Source organism: Anoplopoma fimbria, chromosome 3 (genome assembly GCF_027596085.1).
Source record: "Anoplopoma fimbria isolate UVic2021 breed Golden Eagle Sablefish chromosome 3, Afim_UVic_2022, whole genome shotgun sequence".
NCBI lineage: Eukaryota > Metazoa > Chordata > Actinopteri > Perciformes > Anoplopomatidae > Anoplopoma > Anoplopoma fimbria.
In genome coordinates, this window is record NC_072451.1 from 20,982,711 (window position 1) to 21,008,663 (window position 25,953).

Consider the following 25,953-nt stretch of genomic DNA (forward strand, 5'->3'; position numbering starts at 1 on the left):
AGAAAATATATCAGTTGACCAAGTCATATTTAAGAGGGTGAACCTAAATATGGTAAGGGTGAAAATCACTCACTGGTTTATAGAGTTAAAAAGGATTAATGACACACACCTTCCTTGGCTCTGAATGAAATGTCCTGCAGAATCAGACTAGAACATTTGACTCAAGAAGACTCGGCTGACATGGTAGAGCTCTACTTAGTTGTACGAGTCAGCCACACTTTGCATTCTATGACAACTAGCTATGTTTTGAGTATTTTCCTCATGTGGCTTACAGTTTTTAAGTAACTTTGATGCCTGCATTTGATTTCCTCTTGGGATGCCAACATGAAAGCTTACAAGTGGAAAAACTGGGGTTGATATTTTCAGATCTTTCTGGCCCAGATTGCTCTGGAAGCAAATGCAATGGGAATTAGGAGATGCGTATTTTCTGTACAGTATATCACATTTTGATGAGAGCCATCAAAACTCCTAACAGAGGGCTATGACTCAAATATCAATAATTAACATGGCAACAATGAATAATTTAATAATGTTTGCCTATAGATGTGGTTTAAGTTCTTTTTCGTATAGGCTTCGCACACTTAGAGGCTATCGGGTTCATCCCGTGCACATGCACATTCGTGAAGATTTTTTTTGCCGTCCTTGTGCCCTGCACAGGCCTCTCTTATGTCAGCAATTGCAACATATAAACTCTGTTCGACATACCATAGCTCTTTTTCAATTTTTACTTTAGTGTTGAGCGGTCAACAAGCTCTTACCTGCAGCCGCTTGCCAGTTCTTTGCCTATGGAGGAGCTGCCAAGACAGGAGGAGGCTTTCAGGGCGCTTTGTGTGTTGAAGGTTGCGGGGACGGCAAATGGGAAGACCGTCAGGATACCTGAACAGCCAATGAGCTGGACATCTTCACCAGCGATTTCCCAAGACATCAAGGATGAAGACCACTATTAAGGGGAGTCTGCTGACTCAACTCTTTCCATAGGAGGTTCTCTTCCGGGCTCTTCTTCCTCCCCGTTGGGACTACTTGAGGCTGATTACGAGGGATGCTAAGCCCTGAGTGTGTGGCTTTCTCTGTCCCCAAGGCTGCCAGGAACCCTGCTGCACTGACTTTCTCCTTCTCAGCATCATTTACCCACCGGCATGGCGCTTTTTCATGAAATGCTGAAGAAACGCTGATCTAAATTGGGAGCAGAACTATAGTTGCACAACCTGTATATGTTGCAAGTGCAGACATAACAGAGGCACATGCAGGACACAAGGCATGAACAAAATAGCTCCTAGAGGGCTATGCCTATATTCATAGAATCCTGAGTTACAATACGTAACCAACGTTACTGGGTCAATAATGCACACCGGAATGCCTTTGTTTCATTTAAAACAATATGGACATTTGAGATTCATGGGTCAATAAAGTAGCTTTTCCTCAAAACTTTCACAGTGTAGGCAAGTTACAGACGGTCTCACAGTATATCAGGTTGATTTTGCTGACAGAACGATGGCGGCAGTCGGAGCAGGAGCACTCACAGCTCTCTTAGTCTATGGATTGCTTTTTGACTTTTTAAGACCTGCAAACATAACTTTATTTTGGAAAACTGTGGTCATCAACCCACCCCTAAACTTTTATAGTGGTGGAAAGAAATACGCAAACAATGACGATCTGTCAAGCCAAGATACAAATCAAGCCATGGGAAACATGCTTTAGCCGTGTCATTCATTTATCCTCTCCTTCACAATTGTCTGAAGAAACATGCAAAGTCAGCAACTTGTGTCTATGTGAGAGATAGTATCCGGTGTAATGAAATCCAGTGGTCTGTATGTAAAAAAATATGTATGCATAGGTCTAGATATGGTTTAATCACCACAAATGTAATTCTCACTTATTGTTATTTATGAACCTTTTCAGTCAGTCTGCATTTTCTGTAAAGGCTGCACTAGAATGGAACTCCATCCCAGTGACCATTAGAGAACTAGACACATACAGTTCCTTTGAAGTTAATTCAAAGAAAAGGTTAATTTGGTAACACGCTCTGTCAACACTAGAACGTAACAGCACCTTACTTCCTCAATCTGTCCATGCTGAACTTTCCCTCGCTCTCTGTTGTCCACCTGTCTGTCTGTCTTGAATTTGCCAGTCAACCCTCAGCTACCTGCATGCATGTCTTTTATTGTTGTTTAGCTGTGTCAGACTAACTTATATATTTTACATATTCTGCATTCTTTTATGTTTTGTGCTTCTGAGATGTTTGTTTTTAGTGTCTAACAATGCAACATAATCTTGTTTTACATTACATTACATTACAGTCATTTAGCAGACGCTTTTATCCAAAGCGACTTACAGGAAGTGTATTCAACATAGGTATTCAAGAGAACTACTAGTCACCAGAAGTCATAAGTGCATCTCCTTTCTTAAACAAGCATCTTAAAGCATAAACCAGAGCAAAAGTACAGTGCAGAAGCAAATTACTACGAAAACAATAATTGCAACAGACTAATACGAATACAATAAGTGCTACAAACTAATACGAATAGGATAAGTGCAGTAAACGAATACGAATACAATAAGTGCAGCGAACTGATACGAATACAATAAGTGCATCGTATTAGTTGTTGCACTTACTGTATTCGTATCAGTTCGCTGCACTTATTATATTCGTATTAGTCTGTTGCAATTATTGTTTTCGTAGTAATTTGCCTCTGCACTATACTTTTGCTCTGGTTTATGCTTTAAGATGCTTGTTTAAGAAAGGAGATGCACTTATGACTTCTGGTGACTAGTAGTTCTCTTGAATACCTATGTTGAATACACTTCCTGTAAGTCGCTTTGGATAAAAGCGTCTGCTAAATGACTGTAATGTAATGTAATGTAACAACTAATATGAATGCAATAAATGAAACAAACTAATACGAATGCAATAAGTGCTACGAGGAAGGCTATTTAACATAATTATCCCTCAATTTGTTTGTTTTGCATTTCCTAGTAGTATTTGACTATGTAGTACAATGCTGTCCTGAAGGATGTTTCTACTTATATTCATATTTTCTCTATTATTGCTTTTGCATGCTTTGTAAAGGGAAAATGATGCATAACTTTGTAGTTTTTATTTTATATTCTGTTTTTATGGTGGGACATTCACTTGGTATTACTTTTACAATTTAATATCACCGCTTAAATAACCCTCCATCGTACTATCCAGCTCTCTAAATATATTGTTATTCTGGCAGCCACAAGCTCTTTCCGATTTCCAGTTTTAATAAATTATGTAAAAGAAGTGGTTCTAGGGCTGGCATCAAATGAGCACATCTCAATAATGAATAAAACTAATGATACATCCTCCTGCCAGCTTTAAGAGGGTTCTTGCAACTCTGAAGGAGTTAAGTTTAACCTTTCTTTGAAAGGCCTGCACACAAAAAGGCAGCACATACTTTCAGTGTAAATTAGTGTGAGTGGAGTGCAACACACTTTCGCACATTTTGATATTTGTGGTTTTGTCTGGAGTAAATACACGGCAAACATGACATGCAATTAGATGAAATTCCTTCATACCTTTCCTTTGATATATACCTAACTAAGATTTAAATGAAACATCTGGTGATAGAACACAAAAAGTTAATGACATAATTAAATACATCTAGGTTGGACCTGATTAATGTTTAAAATGGTCAGAGGCTTGCTCCTGGGTTTCCAAAATATTAACGCTGGTGGCTTTGGGGTTTGGGCAGAGTGGTCTGAACTCAATAACCTCTGTGTAAGAGCTGTGGTCTGACTCTGGAGCTGTTCTTATCTATAAGGACTCTATAACTGACCCGTTGAGCCACACGAGAGCTACTGTGATACGTCATCAAACATCGGCTGATCACAAAGGCGCCTCTGGGTTTTAATGCCACATAATCGATGACCACCTTGAACTGCTTTAAACATATAAAACGGTGCTGCAGTTGATGATGAGCACATCCAGGTTATGCAGCCCTCCCACTACATTTAATCATTCTCTAATATATTTTGAAGGTTGGCTGCACTTTTGACCATCATTTTGAGGAGATGCACTTCCATGACGTCATCAACAGGGTCGATGGAGTTTCACAGCTTGTATGTAAGTGCAGGCTGCGTGGGCTTTCAGATTGGAAGTGAAGGGTTGGCGGATGTCAGGGATCCTCAGGTACCTGAAATGCGCTGCTCTGTTTTGGAATTTTTGGAAGTCAGACTGGTATTTATTCCATTTTTAATATTGTTCTCAGGAACCTTTACTCTTCCATTTTGAAGAAATATAATTTAACTGGTTTCTGTCTTTTGTTTTCACCTCAATTGGTGTCTCATGTGAGGCTTTTTTTTCTATGAAACATAGTCAAATTTGATGAGGAAGGGTTTATTTTAAAACTATTGAATTTCCAAAACAAGTACTCATTAGTAATAAATAAACACAGTTACCATGATATAAAATTACATGTACAGTGAAAGATGAATTTAGTTTTATTAAATCTAACACTCACTGGTGGTTTGGTTTCTTTGCTCTGTAGCCTAGAAGAAAAGATACCTCTACTGGATATTCAGCTTTTGTTTCAGGTGGGAACCCATGACCAAATGTAGCATTTGAGGATATACATATTATTCAAAACAGAGGCTTTCCACCTCATTGTGTGTTGCTTGTTTCATATGCACAAATAAGTAGTTGCTCTCAGATGTCAAAATCTTTCTCATTGTTGTTCAAAAACGGCCCTTTTTGGTATGCATTTTGGAGATGTGATTGGGGGGTGGAGATGGGATGCAAGCAATAATGGCAACCGAGACAACCAAGGGGAAAAAGACTGATGATGATGGCAAAGTGAAGGGGATTGAATATAGGAAGAGGGCACACAGAGAGCTGGGAGAAGGAGAATGAGAGGAAGAACGGTTAGAAAAGAGTGAAAAGGCAAATTAAATAGATTGAAGTAGTCACTGCAGACAGTGAAATCAGCCATCTTACTGTGTATGTGTGTGTTGCGCACAGATTCAGAATAATAAGCCCCTGATATGGACAATCAGAATGAAAATGTGTGGAGATATGAGTGAGAATGAAGAACACACACAAGCAAGATTAGCATAATAGTCCAAAGATTTGTCAAAATAGGGAAATGGGAGATGGATGCTAAGAGGGCAAAGGGAATGTAGAGAAGAAGAAAAACAAGTAAAAAATCAAGGACCCAGCAAGACAATGAGCAAAGACAAGGCACGTGTAATACAAAGAGAGCAAGGGCTTCATCCTGCAGCCAGTCTGACTGAGAACTAATTTGTGTTTTAAGCGTGCAGCCTCCTCTGCAGAGCAGCAGCTGTACCCTCCAGCATCTCGCCAATCGCCCACCGAGCTCGTATCAAGCAAGCAATTCTTTCATCCCAAGGGTTGCTAAGAAGTATTTTCACAGCTGTATCTCCTTCTCGGTTCTGTCATGTTTCTGTTGTCTGTGTTTGTGTTTGTGTGTGTGTGTGTGTGTATGTGGTGCGTTTTAGTAAAAAAATGAATTGTGATTTAGAACATCAGGGTCCCTAACGTGAACAAAGAAATAAACACAAACAATAATCTGTTCTAGCGGCACATTTAGACATGAGCAGCAGATTATTTTTGTAATATTTTATCAGAGAGACAGAGCTGGTATTATACTGGATTTACGATGTTTTTACTGGAGTTTTGACAATCTTTTTTATTGTGGAGATTAGGTAATTTATTCCTCCTCAAAGTAAAAAAAAAATGTAAATGAGAGAATCTGCGAAGAACACATCACTCTTTGTGAAATGTTGGAAACGGTGTAGACAGTAGTGTGTCCTCTAGATAAACATGTAGAGGAGCAGGTTTGTTACTTATGCTGATGTTCATGCTGTCACGTGCCTCAGATCTCACTCCCTGTCGAAAAGGCACAAAGACGCACTTAGGTGCCAGTTTCTAAGACACCTTGCTAAACTGATGCAGTCTCATACAAGAGCTCTACCATAAACCCTTCCTGTGTAATACTAAGAGGTGTCCCTAATATTTAGTCCTCGTAGCACTTATTGCATTCGTATTAGTTGTTGCACTTACTGTATTCGTATCAGTTCGCTGCACTTATTGTATTCGTATTCGTTTACTGCACTTATCCTATTCGTAGTAGTTTGTAGCACTTATTGTATTCGTATTAGTCTGTTGCAATTATTGTTTTCGTAGTATTTTGCCTCTGCACTATACTTTTGCTCTGGTTTATGCTTTAAGATGCTTGTTTAAGAAAGGAGATGCACTTATGACTTCTGGTGACTAGTAGTTATATTGAAATACAATTCAGTCTACTGATGAGTGGACAAAATATTGAAAGCGCTCCTCAGTATATTGAAATACAATTCACCAGCGCCTCATACTGCAGCCTCCACAATGATCATATAGTTCAATTAACACTTCCTCTAAAACTGTTTAAACCAAAATGTAACATTTTAACCTTTTATGAAGGTGTTAGCAGGTATTAGACAGCATTCATTTTGGCTGAAGTTTTTATCTTCATTATAATCTGCCAATTATATGCTCATCCAAGCAATTAATAGTTTAGTCTCTGAAATGTCCATTTAAATATCGTTTTTATTTTGTTTATCAGAATAGTTCATAGCTAATTAATATCTGTAATTTGACTAGTTGATTAATTTGTGTATATATACTTTGTGATTTCAGAAAATATCGTATCGTTATCGTATCCTAAGAACCAATAAAATATGGTACCATGATGAAACTAGTGGTTTACACCCCTAGTACTTTTGTGGATGCCAGAAAAGTAGGTGGAGGCACAAGTGTAATTTCTTAATCCTAAATGCACCACCTAATTTGCATTTAATTCCCCCTCCAGTGCACACCCTGCCTTTTTATTTTTTTTAATACGATACCAAGTCTGGAAGTCTTCTTGACCAATGAAATTACCCAATAACCAGTTCAAGGTCAGTGCATCAGATGAGGGCCAGCACTAAATTAGGACCCCGGCAGTCACAGTCTGTTTCTCTCCCCCTTCTCCCTGTGTCACAGAGCCAACAGTATGTGGAAGTTATCTGCAGGGATATATGAGTCATTTAATGAATTCAGACCAAGGGTAAAGATGTTGAGACAAGTGACCAAAGGCTAATTGAAGGAAAGATTCTGGACAGAAGGTCTTTGGGTCATGAAATCTAATGGCTCTGATGATTCATGATTCGACCCGACCCAGTTTATACAAAGCCATGGGTCATCACTTCAATCATTTCATTATGCTTTCTGACCTCTGGCAGAAACACAATAAATTAGTAGTTAACCAAATACAAATAATCAAATTTTGGGCTAATAATGTTGATTTCAACTGAAATATCAAGTGAGATACAAAATTATATAAAAGTTAGAAGAAATCAATTCCAATGACATCCACATATGCCTTTGTGGTCAAAAACTGCCTTTTTTCCAAGTGTTTCATGATGTTTTTGCAGTGCATTTTTGGTGTTACAAAAACAGCAGTGACCTGCTCAGACTTGTTCAGTAAACCATTGTGCAAATTCTACCCATTTATTTGCAGAATTTGTGTCGCTTAGAAGTTATGTTGCACCTCATTAGATTCTATAAAGCCGCATTAAATCCTCTAATATACAGTATGTAGTATGCAGTATGTATCAATATGCAGATACGTACTCGCAGACAAATCAATAAGCCTTTGAGGAATGAGCAATAATCCAGTATGTCGAGATATGTCTTTACAATAAATTGTGCAGTACAGGAGTACAAAAGCTGAACACATTTGTAAGTTTGGCATAATTTAGTTTCTATGGAAATCTCCTAGAAGATACAGAATTTAAGTCACTGATGTATTCAACTTAATTATCTTTTGCGTGTATAATTTGTTAAATTAAGCTTTAGACGTGGTGATATTGATGCTTTTGTTGATTACATTTTATTTAATACGTCAGCAGATTTTACTGTTTCTTCGAGATGACCTGCTGACAATAGTAGGGTGAAGGTTGTTTTCAGTAGAATAGCTGAACCTTGTAAAGAACAAATTATTTTGGCATGTTGCAAATTCGCACAGTCTGATTTTGATTACCTCAGATCCATTTTATGTGTCTGTGAAGGAAATGGCATTGTGCAAAACGCTTTACTGTCAATACTTGTGTGATCATTTAATATCCCATTAAACTATCACCGTTGTTGAGATATTGATTGGCCAAAGGGGCACAGAGTTAATTTGCTTGTATACTCAAGGCCAAAGGCGTAAACAATAATCCAAAGAACAGCTCTGTCAAATGCATGTGTTTTAAGATTTTCCCTGACTGAAGTGCCTGTGAAAGGACAAACCCCTCTTTCGCAGCTCCTGTCTCCTGCAATGATAAAGACCTCAATTTCCTATCGCAGAGGAAAAAAAAGGAGCTGACAACACTGACAGACACTTACAAGCGCAAGCAAGCAGAGATGAGCTCTGTCTTCTCTGCTTCTTCTATCCGTCCATTTCTGTTTCTGAACAAAATGTCACATTCATAGCTTCTATTTAGGATTATTTTAATGTCTGCTGCATATTTCATGACCTCATCACCCTAACTGTGGCTACCCTATATTAAATGTAACTCTTGGTTCTGTTGGATTACTGCTTACCTTGCATAGCAGCTGGATTTTTTGGGCTGTCACAAGATCACATATCACACAAAATTCCATCTCTTCAGGCCTGTAGTAGTGCGTTCGTATCCGGTAAGCCAGAGCATTGACTAGTAAGTGTCCCGTGAGGAGCCGCTGGCGACTACCACTGGGCTTTGTGTCCGAGACAACACAGAGAGACAACTGTTTATTCTAAAAACAATAGTGGCAACTGATGTGAGTGTAGAAGCTGCAATAGCATCGGTTATATCAGAACTGGAGTATTTCTTCAGTTGAAGAAGAGTAAAGAAAAGCACCGAGTTTGATTGACAGATGATTCATCCAATCTCCTGCCAAATATTTTTTTGAAAGGGCCTGGTATCGAAATCGGATTCAGAATCAGAAACTGTTGATTGCCAAGAACATTACACAGACAAGGAATTTGACCAGGTGATTCCAAACAGTTTCCAATGACGGCTTCTCAGATGGTCCTGTGAAACAAACCATCTGGCAGATCAGGTTTGATTGCTGCTAGGCCGCCCCGTTAATACAGGTGTGTGATCGCTTTGTGTGCGGCAAGCAGGTAGGCAAACACTTTTTTTAACCTCAGTTAAATAGTTGTTTTTGAAAGGTTAAATACCAACAAATATGGATTGTAGCAGAATATTTCGTTAGATAAAAAAGTTCTGAAGATAGGAATGATTACATCTATTTTTTATTTTCTTTCAAAAAAATGTTGACTTTTCGACTTAACAACGCACTGGAGTTCTTGGAAATGTTTGAATCGCACAAGTTGGAAGCATTCCTACACAGCCATAACTGCAGGCTAATTATACAAATAGTTCACTAATAACATTAGTTGTTTTTTTTAATCTGCAACTGTGAAGAAATACCAGGTTTTAACAGAATGAATAGACATTAAAAAAAATGGTACAGCCCTAACTAAAAACCCACCAGCCAGGATTTAATGGAGAGGATGTTGCATAGTTTAACTGAACAAGGAGCACATTTTTATCATGGCAGAGGTAAAGCATTAAAATGAAGTTAACTGATAAAGGTGCAGTTGGCCAATAATTTCAAATATGATGTAGGGAGCCACATCCTACTCAAAGGAGTGTCAGACCTGCTCTCTGTGTCTTTCCTCACCTGATGGTTGTGAGTAGCACATTATTAGAAAGGGGAAATTAACATTTTTATGGACAAATTGCTCAACTTCTTTTAGATAATGAGACAGGAGTACTATAGCCTTTACTTTACAAAGCATCGTCAGTGGGAGAAGAACAACCCGAAGAGCACGACCAGTCATTAAAACGAGCAAAGATAAAGGATTCACATGTACTCGTACAAAAAGACCAGATAAAGGATGAAAAGGGGACAACGCAGCTGAATCCGACATATATTCGATGTATAACAGAGTGTCGGAGAGTTTGAAAGGAGGAGAAAGAGTGGTAGGTAAAGGCTCACAATGACAGAGAGAGAAAGAGACCTAAAGGCTATTACTTTCCCTCGCCTCCTGCTTAATCTAGACAAAGAACCGTGTGTGTTTTGTGATGAGGAAACACAGCAAGTAGATTAAGTGTAAGAGGGGACAAAAGAGAAAGAACAAAGTGAAACAAAGTGATGCTAAATTATAAAGAAAAAGGAAGAAAATCGTACACAAGGCTAAAAACGGGAGGATCTAAACTAATTGTGTACCTGAGAAAGACACGATGCTCACACTGTCTGAGTGAGTTGTAATCCTGGAAGACTTGCTCTGGGACCTGTAACTGCAAACTGTGTGTCAGTGTATGTATTTATGTGTGTGTATGTGAGGCTTCCCTGGAGAGATAGAGAGACCTCCTTTTTCCTACTGTCTGCCCTCATATTCTTCCAGTCAGACATTATGTGAAAAACCAAACATCATTTTCCTCATGCTACAGTTCACAGCCATGGGGAAGAGGTGATATTCGCACTGAAAGTTCACCAGAGTTGAACTCCACGTGTTTGCAAAGTTATTTTCTTCGCTACCAAAAGCTAATTTTTTTACGCCTTCGCTCCCATAGAGGGGAAGTAAACGAGAAGCGAATGTTAATTTGGCGCATGTGTGACTTTAAGCTGTGGTAAGATTCTTAATGCAGAAAATAGCACTACAGTTTTATGTGTAGGCTTTATGTGTGTATAGAGGAATACTATACTGTAGGTAAAAGAGTTGTAATAAATAATAATAAGCCACACAGAAACATTGGCAAGGGGCCTTAAAAAATACATGTATCTATGCTTTAAAATAGTAGGTCATCTTGCATGTTTGGCTTTATTTCACACACAGCTATGATATTGCAAATGTGGGCACGTCTCTATTTAAAACATGGGATTTATCTTCTCTTGCATCCATTCAACTTTCAACTACAACTCCTCCTGTTAACTTATGCATCATTTCAGGTGGAAAAAAATATTCATTTCTGTAATGTTACAGAAGTGTGTTTGGATTTACATCGTAACGTATTTCTTAAAGATGGCTCTGCTATTGGTTGTTTAAATGATTCAATGAATAAACCCATAATTTGCATGAATGCAGCTTGTTTTTCCATAATTTGATGCAGAGTTGTGGGGAATGAATCTGTGAGTTATCTGAAGAGGGGTTCAAATGACCAAAGTTGATTGATTACTGCAGTAACTGTTGGTGTTGATCGACTCAAATCATGACTGTTTCAAAGTGATATTTTCCCCGTCACTGTGAGCTTGTGAGGACATTGGTTTATACAAAGTGAGTGCATTCTCTCTTTATGACAAGTGTATAAATCTAGTCATTTAGATATGTGAACCAAATGCTATGCGTGGTGTGAACCATCAAAATGTAGCTCCTAGAGTCAGAATTTATAGACTTACAGCGACAGCACCGATGGTAATTTTAGTGCGACAAAACCACAGTTTATGGTTCACAACCATGATTAGCTTTGCTATAAAACAGCCGTTTGAATGCAGCTGCAAGTTTTGGTTCACTGGTTCACAGCTTTCAAAATAAATGGGTTTTTTTCTGAAAGGACAGAGTGGACAGAGCGCTGTAAGCTTTTAGATTTAGTTGTTCAACAACAAAAGTTAGTGTTGATGTGCATACATTCAGTTTTAGAAATGATGTTGAATCTGGGTAGTAGAAACAAACTTTAAACACAACACTGACTTATTACAGCATTTTAGGTTGATTTGGCAAATATTTACTCTCCTTTAACTTAAAGTTTTTTCCAGCTCCTGAGGCAAATATCTGGTTCACTGGCTAGTACTTTATTTGTCAGCAGTTTGGTGCTGTACAAGTAGTATACTGATGCTGATTTATATGGCTGAAAACTGCTGCCTTCAGCTGCTGGTAACGAAGTTTTATGAGACCTAGAGTGAATCGAAACATTACAGTTGCTGGATGTAAAACAAAAACAATGAGCTGAAAGATGCCACTCCATAAAGCAGAGAGGAACTGTAGAGTTAGATTATAAATCTCTGTAGATTTGCACTTCTTACCATTTTTATTATTATTATGTTGCACTTTGCACCCTGCGTGGGTGTGAAAAGGTTAAAGAGAGGCAAATTGTAGATCACTTTTGATAAAAGCACTACATAAACGCAGCCATTTATTTACCATTTACCCTTTTCTTCTGATGATTTTCTTGCAGTTTCTGGCAAAAAGGGAGTCGATCTTTAATGATGCTACCATTAAAAAATAAAAGGGAATATATTTAGATTTTTATGTGTCTATGTTTTTGCAATTTGTTAGTGTTGAAAATCCTGTCTCAGGTGACCTTTAACACGACAGCCAATGTTGAAGGAGGAACTAGACTAATTTGTGCAGGTACTGCAGGTTTAATGGACTCCTTCCCCTTCCCCATAATTCCTCACCTGTCTGATGGCGCACAGAAGCTTCCCATAGCAAAACAAGATCACCATGAACGGCCCGATGAGGCAGAAGACAAACAGGCAGATGATGTAAGATATGCTATTCGCCGTCTTGGCCGTCCAGTCCACAGAGCAGGTGGTTCCGGGCCCCTCTGGGCCATAGTGGCTCCAGCCAAAGAGAGGCGGCACAGTCCAGATGAGGGAGTAGACCCAGGACAGGGTGATCCCCAAGGAGATCTTATGGTAGTTGGAGGAGTCCGCCTCAGTAGGCGCCACCATGGTGCTGTAGCGCTCATAGGAGAGGACAGCCAGGGAGATCAGGGAGACAATGCCTACAGGGCAGACAGGGCACACACATACAGAGGTAACCATTACATGCAGAATGGATTCAGTCACACAGTATCTATAACAGGAGTTCAATTCGATACACAAGCCAACATTACACTGTGCAGGTGTGTTCTTTCTTTTTATACCCTGACTTCTGTCCAAATGTTTATCTACTCTAGCGAATAAAACTTGCACAGTCACTGTGATATAAAGCTCTTTCTGATAACAAAAGTGCAGCCAAAAGGAGCTTTAATATTAACCCGTTTACCTAGAGGGCATGTTTTGATTTTATAAAATAATGCCAGAGTGAAATGTGCAGCATGATAAAGCTAAAGCAAAATTGGTTGTGTAATCATCAAATATGTTGTTTCAGCCGCCGGTGCTTGCAGCAGATACACAACTGCTGTAAATCATAAATGGCGTCAATACCTGTAGTGTCTCTGCATGACAGAAGCAGTTCGGTGAAACATAACAGAGAAGATTTTGAGAAGCTTTCTTATCTTTCTCTCTCTCTCTCTCTCTGCCTTTCTTTCACAGTATGTCAGAGGCACAGCATCAGAACCTGGAGCTCAGTGACTCAGTGTTCATTCTGACCCCTCAGTCTTTTATCCTGTTTGCTATTTGGTTCGAAGCCATTATGATCCATGAGGCCGTGCTTCATGCCCATTGATTTACAGCTGCAATGAAGCGAAGCTGAACTGTATGCTCTTTTAAGAAGGCGATCCAGGCCTTTCAATGAGATGCCAACGCCACTACTCAGCAGGATCAATGGATAAAGTGAAGAGTAGAGGGAAAGATAGGAGGGGAAAAAGAAAGTTATAGCCAGTAAAATAGGATGTAAACCAATAAAGCTGATGGTTCTGCAGAATGTTTTTGTGTGCAAATCCAATGAAAATACTGCACGTACTCTGGCACAGCATGGTATGATTGTCTGTTGCCTCCAGATATTGCGCTCATGTTGCTTTTTCTGCACAAACTTCTTAGCTACGGGCTTTTATAAGCTCTGTTACTGCAATATTACAAAGTCAAGACAGATTTACAACAAATTGTGTGTTCTGTTTGATCTTAGCTGACTGACTCATAGCAACCTTCCCAAACATATTTCCCAGACCTTTTACAAAAGGCGTTTTCAATCCTGCTCATTGCTGCCCTATCTCTTCCTAGTTATTCTGTGTCTCCACTCAGGAGAACTGTCTTCGCACAACAGGTGGCCTGGCAGATGTCAAGCTGAAATCCTAGTGTTTACGGCAAGGTGTCATCATAAACACGGGTGTAGTGCTAAAGCAGCACTTGTTAACTTCAACCATAATCTGATAGAAGCTGCCTTTACTCCAGTATGTTTTAGAGCATTTTAATATAGATTTTTCTTATTAAAATGCTTAGTTCTGAAAGGTTTATAAATTTAAGCCATGGCCACCGAAATCAGGACACCTCCAATATAGTACCAGTCAATGTTTCACCCAACATTCTGTATCAGTTTGTGTATTAAGCTGCATGAATCCATAGACACATCCCTGTGGCTGCTACCTGCCAACAGCTAGCTAACTTTCACTGATGAAATCGACCTAACCACTGAGTAAAGGGACTAAAAACAAACTTAAAAAAGAGATTTATTTCTCAAGAAAAAACCAACAACAAAAAAGTCTTATCAAGGTCCATTTACCCACTCGCTCTGGAGCTTTTGACCACATCACATGGTCTTCATCTGCAGATCCAACTAGTCCTCAAAGTGCTCAGAATAATGGAATGTTTCACCATCTACAGTTCAATGACAACTGAACTGTAGATGGTGCAAACTTCATCTGCAGAGCGATGATATATAATGCTATGTATAATATCAAATAACGCTGTATAATATAAAATAACACGTCATTTTTTTATGTGAGGTAATGTGACACCAGGGATTGCACCTGTACTAAGAGTCAAAAGTCTGGGGAGGCAGTATGAATGTAACAACAAAAACACTCAATTTGAAAGAGATATTGATAAAGTAAGTGTGGATCGGGTGGGCTGCACGGTGGTGTAGTGGTTAGCACTGTCGCTGTAGCACTGGGTTCAATTCCCGGGCTGGACAACCTTCTGTGTGGAGTTTGCATGTTCTCCCCGTGTCAGCGTGGGTTCTCTCCGGGTTCTCCGGCTTCCTCCCACAGTCCAAAGACATGCAGCTAAGTTTAATTGATGACTCTGAAATTGCCCGTAGGTGTGGATGTGAGTGTGAATGGTTGTCTGTCTCTATATGTCTGCCCTGTGATAGGCTGGCGACCTGTCCAGGGTGTACCCTGCCTTCGCCCATTGACAGCTGGGATCGGCTCCAGCACCCCCGCGACCCTTAACTGGATAAGCGGTAACGGAAGATGGATCGGTCCCATCTGGCCAATACTGGGACCACCTAATAATTGGATTGGATCCAACGATCCATATAGTGGATCGGATCGGTGCAACCCTAATGATGTGAGAAAAACAATACACCCCTAGATTTCCCGATGTATAAAATAACTGACAGGCAAAGTGGAGGAAAAGAAAGCTATGACAATAAGATCTAAGTAAGCTCCATCCTAAAACCCACATTGGGAGCATGTGGTTTAGCATTTCTTTGAGATGACAGACTGATAACTTCTAGTATAAATGGAGCCAAATCAAATCATGGTTTCTCAAAACTGCAAAAAAAAATCCATGACACACATACAGAGGCATCAACAAAAAAGTTTTTGTTTATAATGATTAATCACCTTTGATTTAAAACAGGATTATCCCTTGATACTCACATGATATCAGCTAATCCCATCACATGTCCACCCTCTTGATGAGAACAGCTGTTTTCCTTGTTACACAGTGAATGGGTGACAAGTCTTTATCAGAGACAATGTAATATAGGAAAAGACATCCGTACATCTTTACAACTTCATAACATCTAAAATCAAACATCAACTTCAATCCATCTTCTCGTCCTCTGTCAGCATCAAAGGCAGCAGCTGAATCTAATATTCCAAAATGGAAAATCGTATGATCTGATAATGTTTACAGTAAAAAAGGGACATTTTTGTTCTGCTGTCTCTGTGATGTCCGTTCACGGTCTTATTTGTGTGTTTGAAAGCATCCTGATCGGTATAACTTGTCTGATACCATATAACCAAGAAAAGACAGTTTGAATGTAAAACACAGGATCAAGTGAAGCTGTGTTAGCTCTATAAATCCCAGGGTATTTTCCCTCAGTCATCCCAGGTATAGAAAACTACCGTGACAACACCAACAGGGGAAAAAAAGAAATCAGATTGAAAATGTCTGACCAACATTGAGGATGACTGCTTTGGCAAGTACCACCACATGTAAAAAATGATCATTCACACTACTGTCCGACTCAAACCAGTCACCCATCACCCACAACATATTCTTCTCTACTGTAAGACTCTCTGCTTAATTACACTATTAATTACGTGGCTCATTAGCAGGCCTGCTCACTCTGACCTTTCTGGTGGAGCAGCATTGTTCTGCTTGCTTTTTCCCCCACTGAGTCTTCTTCTTACCGTCGCAACAAATCAACATCACACAGGTGTTTCCTGTGCCTGCATGATGCACATGTATATATGCATTTGCTATTCCTTGTACTACATTTCTGTGCCTGAGCCTGCACTGAGGTCATGTGTGAGAGTACGTGCCGGAGAGCAATCTAACTTCAGTATGCAGCGAGTGGACCCAGCAGTGGAAGGTTAATCCAGTGACTGTGTGCAAAGTCCACTTGAGGCAGCCAACAGTATGCTGGAACACGTTGACCCGGTGTCAGGTAAAGACTCTTCCTCCACTTTATGAGAAGACAAAAAAAGTTCAGTGAGATAGTGAGGAAAATGCAAAGAGGCGGGCAGAAGAGGTGAGGCGGCTAAATGGATGCCAGGAGGCTGACAGCGAAGGAAAAAGTAGGGTGTGTGAGTTGTATTTGTGCACACACTCACGTCTCCACAAGTTGTCTTCAGTTTATGCTCTTGGCATAAAGTCAAAGCGGTGGATCTTCAACTGTTCAGTCATTCAAATATCAAAGACGTCACGGGCTAAAAGCAAAAAGTTTAAAGCAATGTCATGAGGGAGCAGGAATACAATGTCCCCACACCAAGCTAACAATGTCTTTTGTCATTGACAGTTATACCCTCTAAATTGAAGTAACATCGATCATTCAGGAAAGCACAATAGAGATTTGGTGAAGACTGACACTGTCACTTTGTCATAGCTGCACCCAGCATTATTCATTTAAAAAATCAATGTCACTTTTCCTTTCTCTGAACCTCTTGTTCACACGGACACTCTCCATGTGTCTCTCTGTTTTAGCTGGTAGAAGCCAAAGTCATGTCAGACAGATTTTAATAAATTGGCTCCTTGTGGATGTCAGTGTTCATCTTCAGAATGTGCCAAATCTCGACATAACACTAGGGTTAACGAGACAGCGGATACAATCAGAGTACATCCAGATACTGGGAAACATTTGAGGTTCGCTTTATTTTCCACCATGTGACTGAAACTAAGTAATCCTGTTTTGGAAACTGCCAATTTATCCCAGAGGAAGTGAAAGTAGCTTCTCATGAGTCTGTTTTCAATTTAAAAGTTTGATGGTTTCAAGAAGCTCTTAAGTAAAGGAAAATTACATTTTGTGAAGTTGAACACACTGTGTAAAAAATTGTAGCAGTAGATTAAGGAAAGCAACAGGCTGGCCTGGTGAGAAAAGCCGGCGGTAGGTCTTGTGTGCTGCATAAATCTGACTCACTAATTGTAAAAGCAAAGTGTTTATTTCCTTCCTTTGCTGCATGGTTTACTTAACTGTATCCAGGGGCCAATTGTCACAATCCATCCATGCTCTGCTGTCAATATGCAGATAAACAGTCCCAAGAGTCACAGAGGTGCAAGCAGGAAACATTAACAGCTTTTATCTTTTGACCCTTTTGTTTTATTACCTATTTTTCCTAAGTTTCCTAAATTTGAGATGTTTCAAAGAAATTATTCCCTATGAACATGAAACTGGTCACAACAAGGTCTGTGGATTGATTGATTTTAGACATTGTTTGTCAGATACAGCGCCACTGTGCCCTGTACCCGCATGAACATACCCAGAAACAAGGGAACAACTCACCATTTGAATTATGAATATGCATGACTTTCTCTTAAAGGGACAGTTCACCCCAAGATACATACTTACCTATTCATCAATCTAGAAGTCGTTGGTGTAAGTTGCCTAGTTTTGGAGATATTGCTCTTAGCAATGACTGCCTTCTCTCCAGTGTATTGGCCCTGGATGGCAGTTTCATGTGGGAACTATTTCAAGGTCTGTGGATTATCTTGAGTTACCTGCTCTTGAATTCTGGAAAGAGACATTGTCATTGAGTTATTCAAGTATTTTTTGGTGCTTTGAGCACCACAACATGAGTGCCATCTAGTCCCATTATATTGGAGAGAATATAGACATCTCTATGGACGATACCTCCAACACTCTACAGCTCACACCAAATCAATCTAGTTTGATAAATTGCACTACAGGTAAGACGAAAAATATGAATTTTTGATTTGGGGTTGAACTGTTCATCAGTTGGAGATGATTCGACAGGTGATATTCTAACTCTAGATAAGGCCAAAATGCTCAAAATCTTTAGTTACAACAGGTATCAGAAGCCCTGACGTTTGGTTTGTGTGCTGATTGGATTGTGGGTGCATGGCTACTAAAAAGTGCTCCACTTTAAGCAAGGCTTTAAACATCATATTAGAGCACTAAAGTGAGTGCAATGTAACCTTTTGTGTAGGATTCATGAGCCCTTTATACAGACTATGTCAGACTAAAGTTACAGTTTCTGACTGCGGATGTCCAGCGTGCAATGTGCAGTCACTGTGAAAATGTAAAGGGAGGTGGAGGTCTCTGTTTCTGAAAGGGCTCAAAATATTACATTAAATGCTGTATTTTTATCCTGTGAAAAGCAATTCACAAAGTTCCAATGACCAGTGAACTCTAGGAATTACATTTCAAAAGAAGCTGGCCATGAATACCAGTAGCTATGTTTCATTTATGTGGGCTGTATTGCTATGGAAACAAATCGTCAAAGTAATGACAACATGAGAGATTATTAACGTGCTGTCTGTTGTCAGTTATAATTTGATCATCGATACAAATAAAAAAACATTTCTGATGCAGTGAATTTGATATGATATGCATATAGATTGAATCTTCCGACATCTGATATTAGGCGCCTTCAGTCAAGCATGCTGTTCAGTATGTACAGGGAGAACTCTGAGGGCTTATGAATCTGATTGCAACCAAACAATGGCCGTATTTTGAAGTAGAAAATATGTCTTATACCAATTCAGTTTATTTTTTACCAGCTGCAACTCTACTCCTGTCTGTTTTTTTTTTTATCTCTGCAACAATTGGTAAAAGTGGACGGTTTCAATCATGCATGATATGCCAAATATTCCTTAAAAATAGACTTTGATGGATCTGGATTATACAGCACAGTAAATGTAACATGTTCTGTCAGTGGGGAGATAATTGTTGGCTCTCTGGCATTCAAAGGTAGTTTTGGATTCCTTGGAAAGCCTTTAAAGCAATTAATGGGACTGATCACAAGAAAGCCTGTTCATTAAAGAACTTTAAATTAGGCATCAGGCCAATTGCTCCCAATGACAGAAGAGCAATTTATGTTTAAAGCATCCATTCTGCAAATTGGTCTTCTTTTGAGTTTGGCATCAAAATAATTTCATCCAAGTAACTCATTTGAAGCTTTGATGGATGCAGTGCTCAGGGGAAATAAATAGTATTCTGTACTTTATGTTCCTTTTAATAAAATACACCTTATTTGCAACTTTTACATAACACCCCTGGCCATACAAAAATGAACAATAAGCTTTTTTTCCCCCCCTCAGCATCCCACCATGGCCCGGTTTCTGCTGAAAGAGTGAGTGCCTTATTCTCAGTTGCATCATTGTGCCCCATTTGCATCAATATAAGCACTCCTGGGCAAAGGTAGACCACCAGAGGCACCTCCCTCATTACAGATTTTTCCCAAGGTGATCTTATTCTGCTGATAGACCTGCCATAGCCTGTTCGTGGACTGAGACCATGTCCCCACAGCCTTCCACAGACCTGCACGGGCAGACCTAAATGAACAGTGATGAGGTTTCCATTGCCTCGGGCACAGACACTCAACTATGGTAACAAGCATTTTATCGGCCATTTAATAGCAGGCTGCACATTGCTTCATTTACAGTAGGTGCAGAAGCTAAATCCCACTGACAGTCATGCATTACTGGTTTTCAGAGCTCTTAGTGACAATTGAACAAAGACTAACTGTAGTGGTAAGCACACAATATGCTTTCCTAAATACCCCCAGCTATCTTAAGCCATGGAAATGCATGTACGTGCAGCTGTGGCTGGAAGGGATTCAACAGTCTCTCATTCAGCCCCAACGGGAGATAATGACCTTTTTTTTTTTTTTTTTTACAACTCATCACCTGGACAAAAAACTGCACATCTGCATGTGTGTGCATCGTCGGGGGTCGCTGTAGGTATATGATGCGTTGTTTGACGCAAACAACAATAGATAATGAAACAATCCGCGCCTTCATCAAGACCTTAACGATCTCTGAAATGACAGATAGCACGATGAGCACATCCACAACCCAGGGAAACACGGGGAGAAAGCTTGAGAGGAAGGAAATACATTGTTCAGGTATGCAGAGGGATGGAAACCTAATCAGCTGGCCGAATAATAGGTTTGATGTTCCGAATCTTGTGCATGAGCAATGATTTTTTTTTTTTTTTTTGTTCTCATTGTTGGATTCGTATTCTACACTGATTGTCATGCTTTTCTTTGAAAGTTTAATAAGCCATAAAGATGTAACGTAGACATCACAACAGGCGTTATAAGTAAATAGATTTAAATAGATTTTTGATTTTTTTTAAAACATTTTCCTTAATCCTTCATTTCGACCTCAGAAATGAAACTTAACATCGTGTACTTTGACAAACGCACTGCCCTGGAAAGGATCCATACATACAACGCACCATCACCATCACTCACAACCAAAATACAGTAATCTACATACCAGAAACACATAAAAACAAAGCGTATGAACGATCGCCTCCTAGGTTCCGTATTTTCTACTCACCAAAGAGGGAGTTGGCAAAGCCGTACCACACGCATCCGCCTTCTCCTATCAGCCACCTTCCCTGCGTACTGGCGGCGAAGCTGAACGGCGTCCCCAGTACGCACACCAGCAGGTCGCTGATGGAAATGTTAATCAGGAGCAGGTTGATGGGCGACCGCAGCATCTTGAAGCGGCAGAAGAGCACCAGCACCAGCAAGTTGTTCGTAAGTCCCAAAGTGCCGATGAAGCCCAGGCACACAGCCACGACCAGGTTCCCCGTCGGGGTGAGGGTGCTCCGGTGTGAGCCTCCCCTCAGGTGCCCTTCCCCGGCTGCGGCACACAGAGCGCCGTTGACCCCTGCGCAGCCGCCCAGGCTCACGTTGGACACGACCATGGCAGTCCGGTGGCACACAGAACGGCAGCTACAATGTCGGTGGCATTTTGTTTGTTTGTTTGTTTGTTTGTTTGTTTGTTTGTTTGTTAGTTTTTTTCCTGTGTGTGGAAAAATACAATGTAAAGAAAAAGCAACACTTGTTCATGAAAAAAAAAAAAAGACAATGCCAAACAGGAATGTGTGACAGTAAAAAGTTTGTTTGTGAAGGATGTAAAAAGTTCAGTTCAGGGAGGTGTTAGAAATGTAAAGCAACACTCTCACTCTTTCCAGAGACGCTCCTGTCTCTCTCACACAGGCACCTTTCCTCTCTGGTCGTATTTAAATCACTGTAGCCCGCTCTCCAGCAGCTGACGTCTGGGCTGAAGGGGGGGGGGGGCACGCTGGTTGTTCCGTGGGGGGGGAAGAGAGCAGCATGGAAATCTTGCGGCACAAGATCGGACGATCATCATGTGGCTCAATTAATGTACTGCGCTAAAGTCAACCTGTCTGTGCTCAGAGCTCCAAATGCACACATCCACCAAAAGGAAAAAAGAAAAAAAGAAAGGTCCACCTTAAAGTTTTGGGAGCTGTCGTCTCTCTGAGCATTAGCGATGCGCGGCGCTGTCCGTGGTGCTGAACACAGTCTATGAGCAGCGAGTCTGCTCATCTATTCAAATGTATTCTAGTTCCTCTGCATTTAAATTGCTGAACTGAAATAAACAAAATCGAGCCCAAAGCTGTGTGCGTCAATTTCTTTCTCTTCAGGCCATAAATATAGCAATTTATATGCAAACAAGTCCACTAATAATACATTACATTATTACATTACATTACAGGCATTTAGCAGACGCTTTTATCCAAAGCGACTTACAGGAAGTGTATTCAACATAGGTATTCAAGAGAACTACTAGTCACCAGAAGTCATAAGTGCATCTCCTTTCTTAAACAAGCATCTTAAAGCATAAACCAGAGCAAAAGTACAGTGCAGAGGCAAATTACTACGAAAACAATAATTGCAACAGACTAATACGAATACAGTAAGTGCTACAAACTACTACGAATAGGATAAGTGCAGTAAACGAATACAATAAGTGCTACAAACTACTACGAATAGGATAAGTACAGCGAACTGATACGAATGCAATAAGTGCTACGAGGAAGGCTCAGGGTAGTACTTCTTGAAGAGGTGAGTTTTCAGCCTGCGCCGAAAGATGGGCAGCGACTCTGCTGTCCTGACGTCAGTGGGGAGTTCATTCCACCACTGAGGGGCCAGGACAGAAAAAAGCTGTGACCGGGTGGATCGGCCGCAGGGACCTCTGAGCGACGGGGCAACCAGTCGCCCCGAGGCAGCAGAGCGAAGTGGTCGGGCGGGGGTGTAGGGCTTGACCAAGGCCTGGAGATAGGAAGGAGCTGTTCCTTTCACTGCCCTGTAGGCTAGCACCAGAGTCTTAAACTGGATGCGAGCTCTTACAGGGAGCCAGTGTAGAGAACGGAGAAGGGAAGTTGTGTGGGAGAACTTGGGGCGATTGAACACCAGACGTGCTGCAGCTTTCTGGACAAGCTCCAGAGGTCTGATGGCCGATGCCGGGGCTCCGGCAAGTAGTGAGTTGCAGTAATATGCACCAAGTGAGTTAATGATGCTCACAGGTCAAACTACAAATTAAGATTTTTGAGTTACAGCCTCCACAACTTTCTTAAGTTTATATTAATAGGATGTCCATTGTTCATTATTTTGGCACAGATGGAAGTCCTGAGAATATACTGCTGTACTTATAGTAGACTCAAGGAAATGTCTAGATTTAGCCACACACACAGAATGAATCACTCCTGGGTGAAAGATGACATTTCCAGGCTGCTCGATTTGGTGTTGGTTAGACCAGAGGATGGGATGAGGTCAGTTTAGAGCATTGAGTAACACTTGGTAAAGCAGAAGTAAACTCAGCATGACTCTGGGCTGTCAAGTCAATTTTATTTGCATAGAGCAATATCACAAATTTGCCTCAGGGGGCTTTGCAATCTGTCATAGGTAGATATAGAGGTGTGGATATTTGACATGTAAGCTGCTTTTTTTTCCACAGACGAAATCAATTTAACTAGGTTTTTCTGCTCTCCGATGGCTTTTTTTCTTTTCTGTTTTGGTTGATTCTGTCTGTGAAATAGAATCTTAATTTCCATCTTCCAGCACTGAAAACATATACTCCAGGTATGGCATTTTCAGACTGGAATAATGAGGAGCAGCGAAAATGCTAAAACATGATGAGTGTCAGGCATCTACCCTCATGGTGTCCATATATTCCAACAGAAGTTAACTCTTTGCAGATAGCTCGCCCTGTGCTGCTGAACCTAATCTCCTTTCTGAGTCAAACAATCATAATCCGGACCAACTACCTGGTCCGCTGCAGTGCTTAGCTAACCTGTCATCTATTACGCATGGGTGACAGATAAAGTTCTACGTCTTTTTATTTTGTGGAAAGAACTGCATATCCTAATTTTAATTAGGCAGTCTCAAATAAAGAATACTGTGTTACGTTTCTAAAGTAAACAGTAAGCAAATATGAAGATGCTCTTATGACTTCCTAAGAGAACAGTTTGTACCTGGCAGCAGGTAACACAGAAGTTCAAGTCTCTTCTCGATGCTTTCTGTGCATATGTCTGCTGCTGCCATACTTGTGAATTACAGCAGAGACACCCACAATATGATCCAACAAAGAAAGAAAGAAAAAAAAAAAGGGTTCAAAATGTCAGCAATTAGTTGCTAATTAAATGCAATTCCTTGTAGTCAAACGTGGCATTTGGTGTTAAAGCGTTCTTAATTATGTGTGGAACGCTAAAAATGTGCCCTCTGGAAAGTTCCAAAATTCCATTCATGATCTGTTCTCATCCCTTCCCACCAAATAACCCCCTTGTCACACCGAAACGGGGTAATTACCCGTGAAAACTGTACGGTGACATTTACTCTGACACCTTCCCCACATACAGTCCTACCTGTAATTGGGCAGAATTAAGACACTTGGGTTCTATTGTGAATACCACCCCCATGTAATCATCTCAGTGGAACTGGGCAGTTGGTATTTTAGTTGGATTTCTAGGTCAATTCGGTGGCTGCACTCTGGGGAGATGTTCAGGAAAAATAAAGTACAAATGGGGTTAGAAGGGCAACACAGACAATCTATGTTACGTGTAAGTCAGAGAAAAGGTGCAACCAGAATGCTGTTTTATGGTTCTTTTGCCATTTATGTGATTTGTTATGGACTGTTATTATCATACTATCTTATTAATTATCTCAGTCTGAGTAAACTGTTAACCACCATGACTTTGATTTTCAAGTGATAGGTTACTTTTGGTGACTTTTGATCCACGGTTTACCCTGCCTTCGCCCAATATCAGCTGGCATCGGCTCCAGCCCTCCTTCGACCCAGAATAGGATAAGCAGATACGGATAATGAATGAATGGATTGATGGATGTCTCACCAGCAGTCAGTGTGCCAATTTTCTTTCATTAAAGTGCATTATGTTTCTGCATTTCTTGCCCTGTTTATTGTGATTACTGTATGAAGTCTCCTGTGCTTTCTTGCAGCCTAATCTGCAATTACAGACCACGATTTGAACCTAAAATTGAGTTAGAGGAAAGCCACAGATGCGGCCCCCAGTTACATCACATTAAGCTTTAACTCTTTATTTTCAAACATGTGGAGTCTCTGCTCAGCTATCATCCCTTGCTTTACTCACATTGACTGTATGGTACTCTCTGAGATGTGACTGCAGCAGTTTTTGGACTTCATGATGTCATATCCTCATCGCTTCACTACCTCCAGCGTTGGCTCCCCGTTTCCACAGCTCTTTGTTTTTCTGTTGGAGATATCACTAGTTATCCGGTTGCTCCAAACTTTTTATTGTCTCTCAGACAAGTTGTGTCAGGACAGAAGTTACAGTTTCTTCCTTTTTTTGTGTCTTTTTATAAGACTTGATCATTATAAAAGGTTTTAGCCCCGCAAGCAGTATTTACTGTTGATAGTTGAACATATGCAAGTGGTGGTACTTCTCTTCCTACAGAATCGATATCTGTGTCATTCATGCTGGTCCTGCAAAGCAGAAGCTGTCATGTAACTGTATTTTGAAAGGATTTCTCTCTGAGGAGGCTGAGCACAGAAATGATGTGATGTCGATGTCTAATCTCCATCCAAACCCTAGTTAAATATAAGTCAGCCACTGACACAACATACAGTAGCATCAACAGATTTAAGAATATACATCAACAATATAACAAAACACATACATTAGTCAACAATATGCTGCTTACATGTTAGTCATAAAAGTCAGTACGTATCAACTGTACATGGACTTTTGCCAGACATGCTGGATGTCAATGCGTTAGTGCACGTTCTATATGGATAACAAACAGCTTTTCTAAAGAAAATGTACAGCACATCTGCTATTCACACTAACAAACTGTAACGTAAAATCTGCCTCATAAACCATTTCTTGATACTGATGGTTACTTAAGTGGGGATGAATCAGGATGGTGTGTCAGAAGCAAAGCCGCAAGTTGCATACATACGGTTTTGTACCTGTATAATTCTTTAAATCTTTGTAATTCCTCTTCCAGACTGTCACTGTCAGTGTTTCAGTATCAAGCCTGGAATTAGTACATTTGATTTGTGTATCATCATGGAGGCCTTGGTTGGTGCTCTGTCCTCATTGTGCTTGGTAC

General features: G+C 40.2%; 1 protein-coding gene across 1 annotated transcript in view; it reads right to left on the reverse strand.

Annotated features, from left to right (window-relative positions):
* The window catches only part of LOC129088981 (vertebrate ancient opsin-like), a 50,307-nt gene extending 29,044 nt beyond the window's left edge, over window positions 1-21,263 (reverse strand). Inside the window, exons 1-2 of the mRNA XM_054596279.1 lie at window positions 20,891-21,263; window positions 12,431-12,759 (exon numbers count right to left, since the gene is read on the reverse strand). Of these exons, the coding sequence (XP_054452254.1) occupies window positions 12,431-12,759; window positions 20,891-21,263 (702 nt within the window). The remainder of the gene's footprint in view (window positions 1-12,430; window positions 12,760-20,890) is intronic.
* Window positions 21,264-25,953: the final 4,690 nt, after the last annotated feature.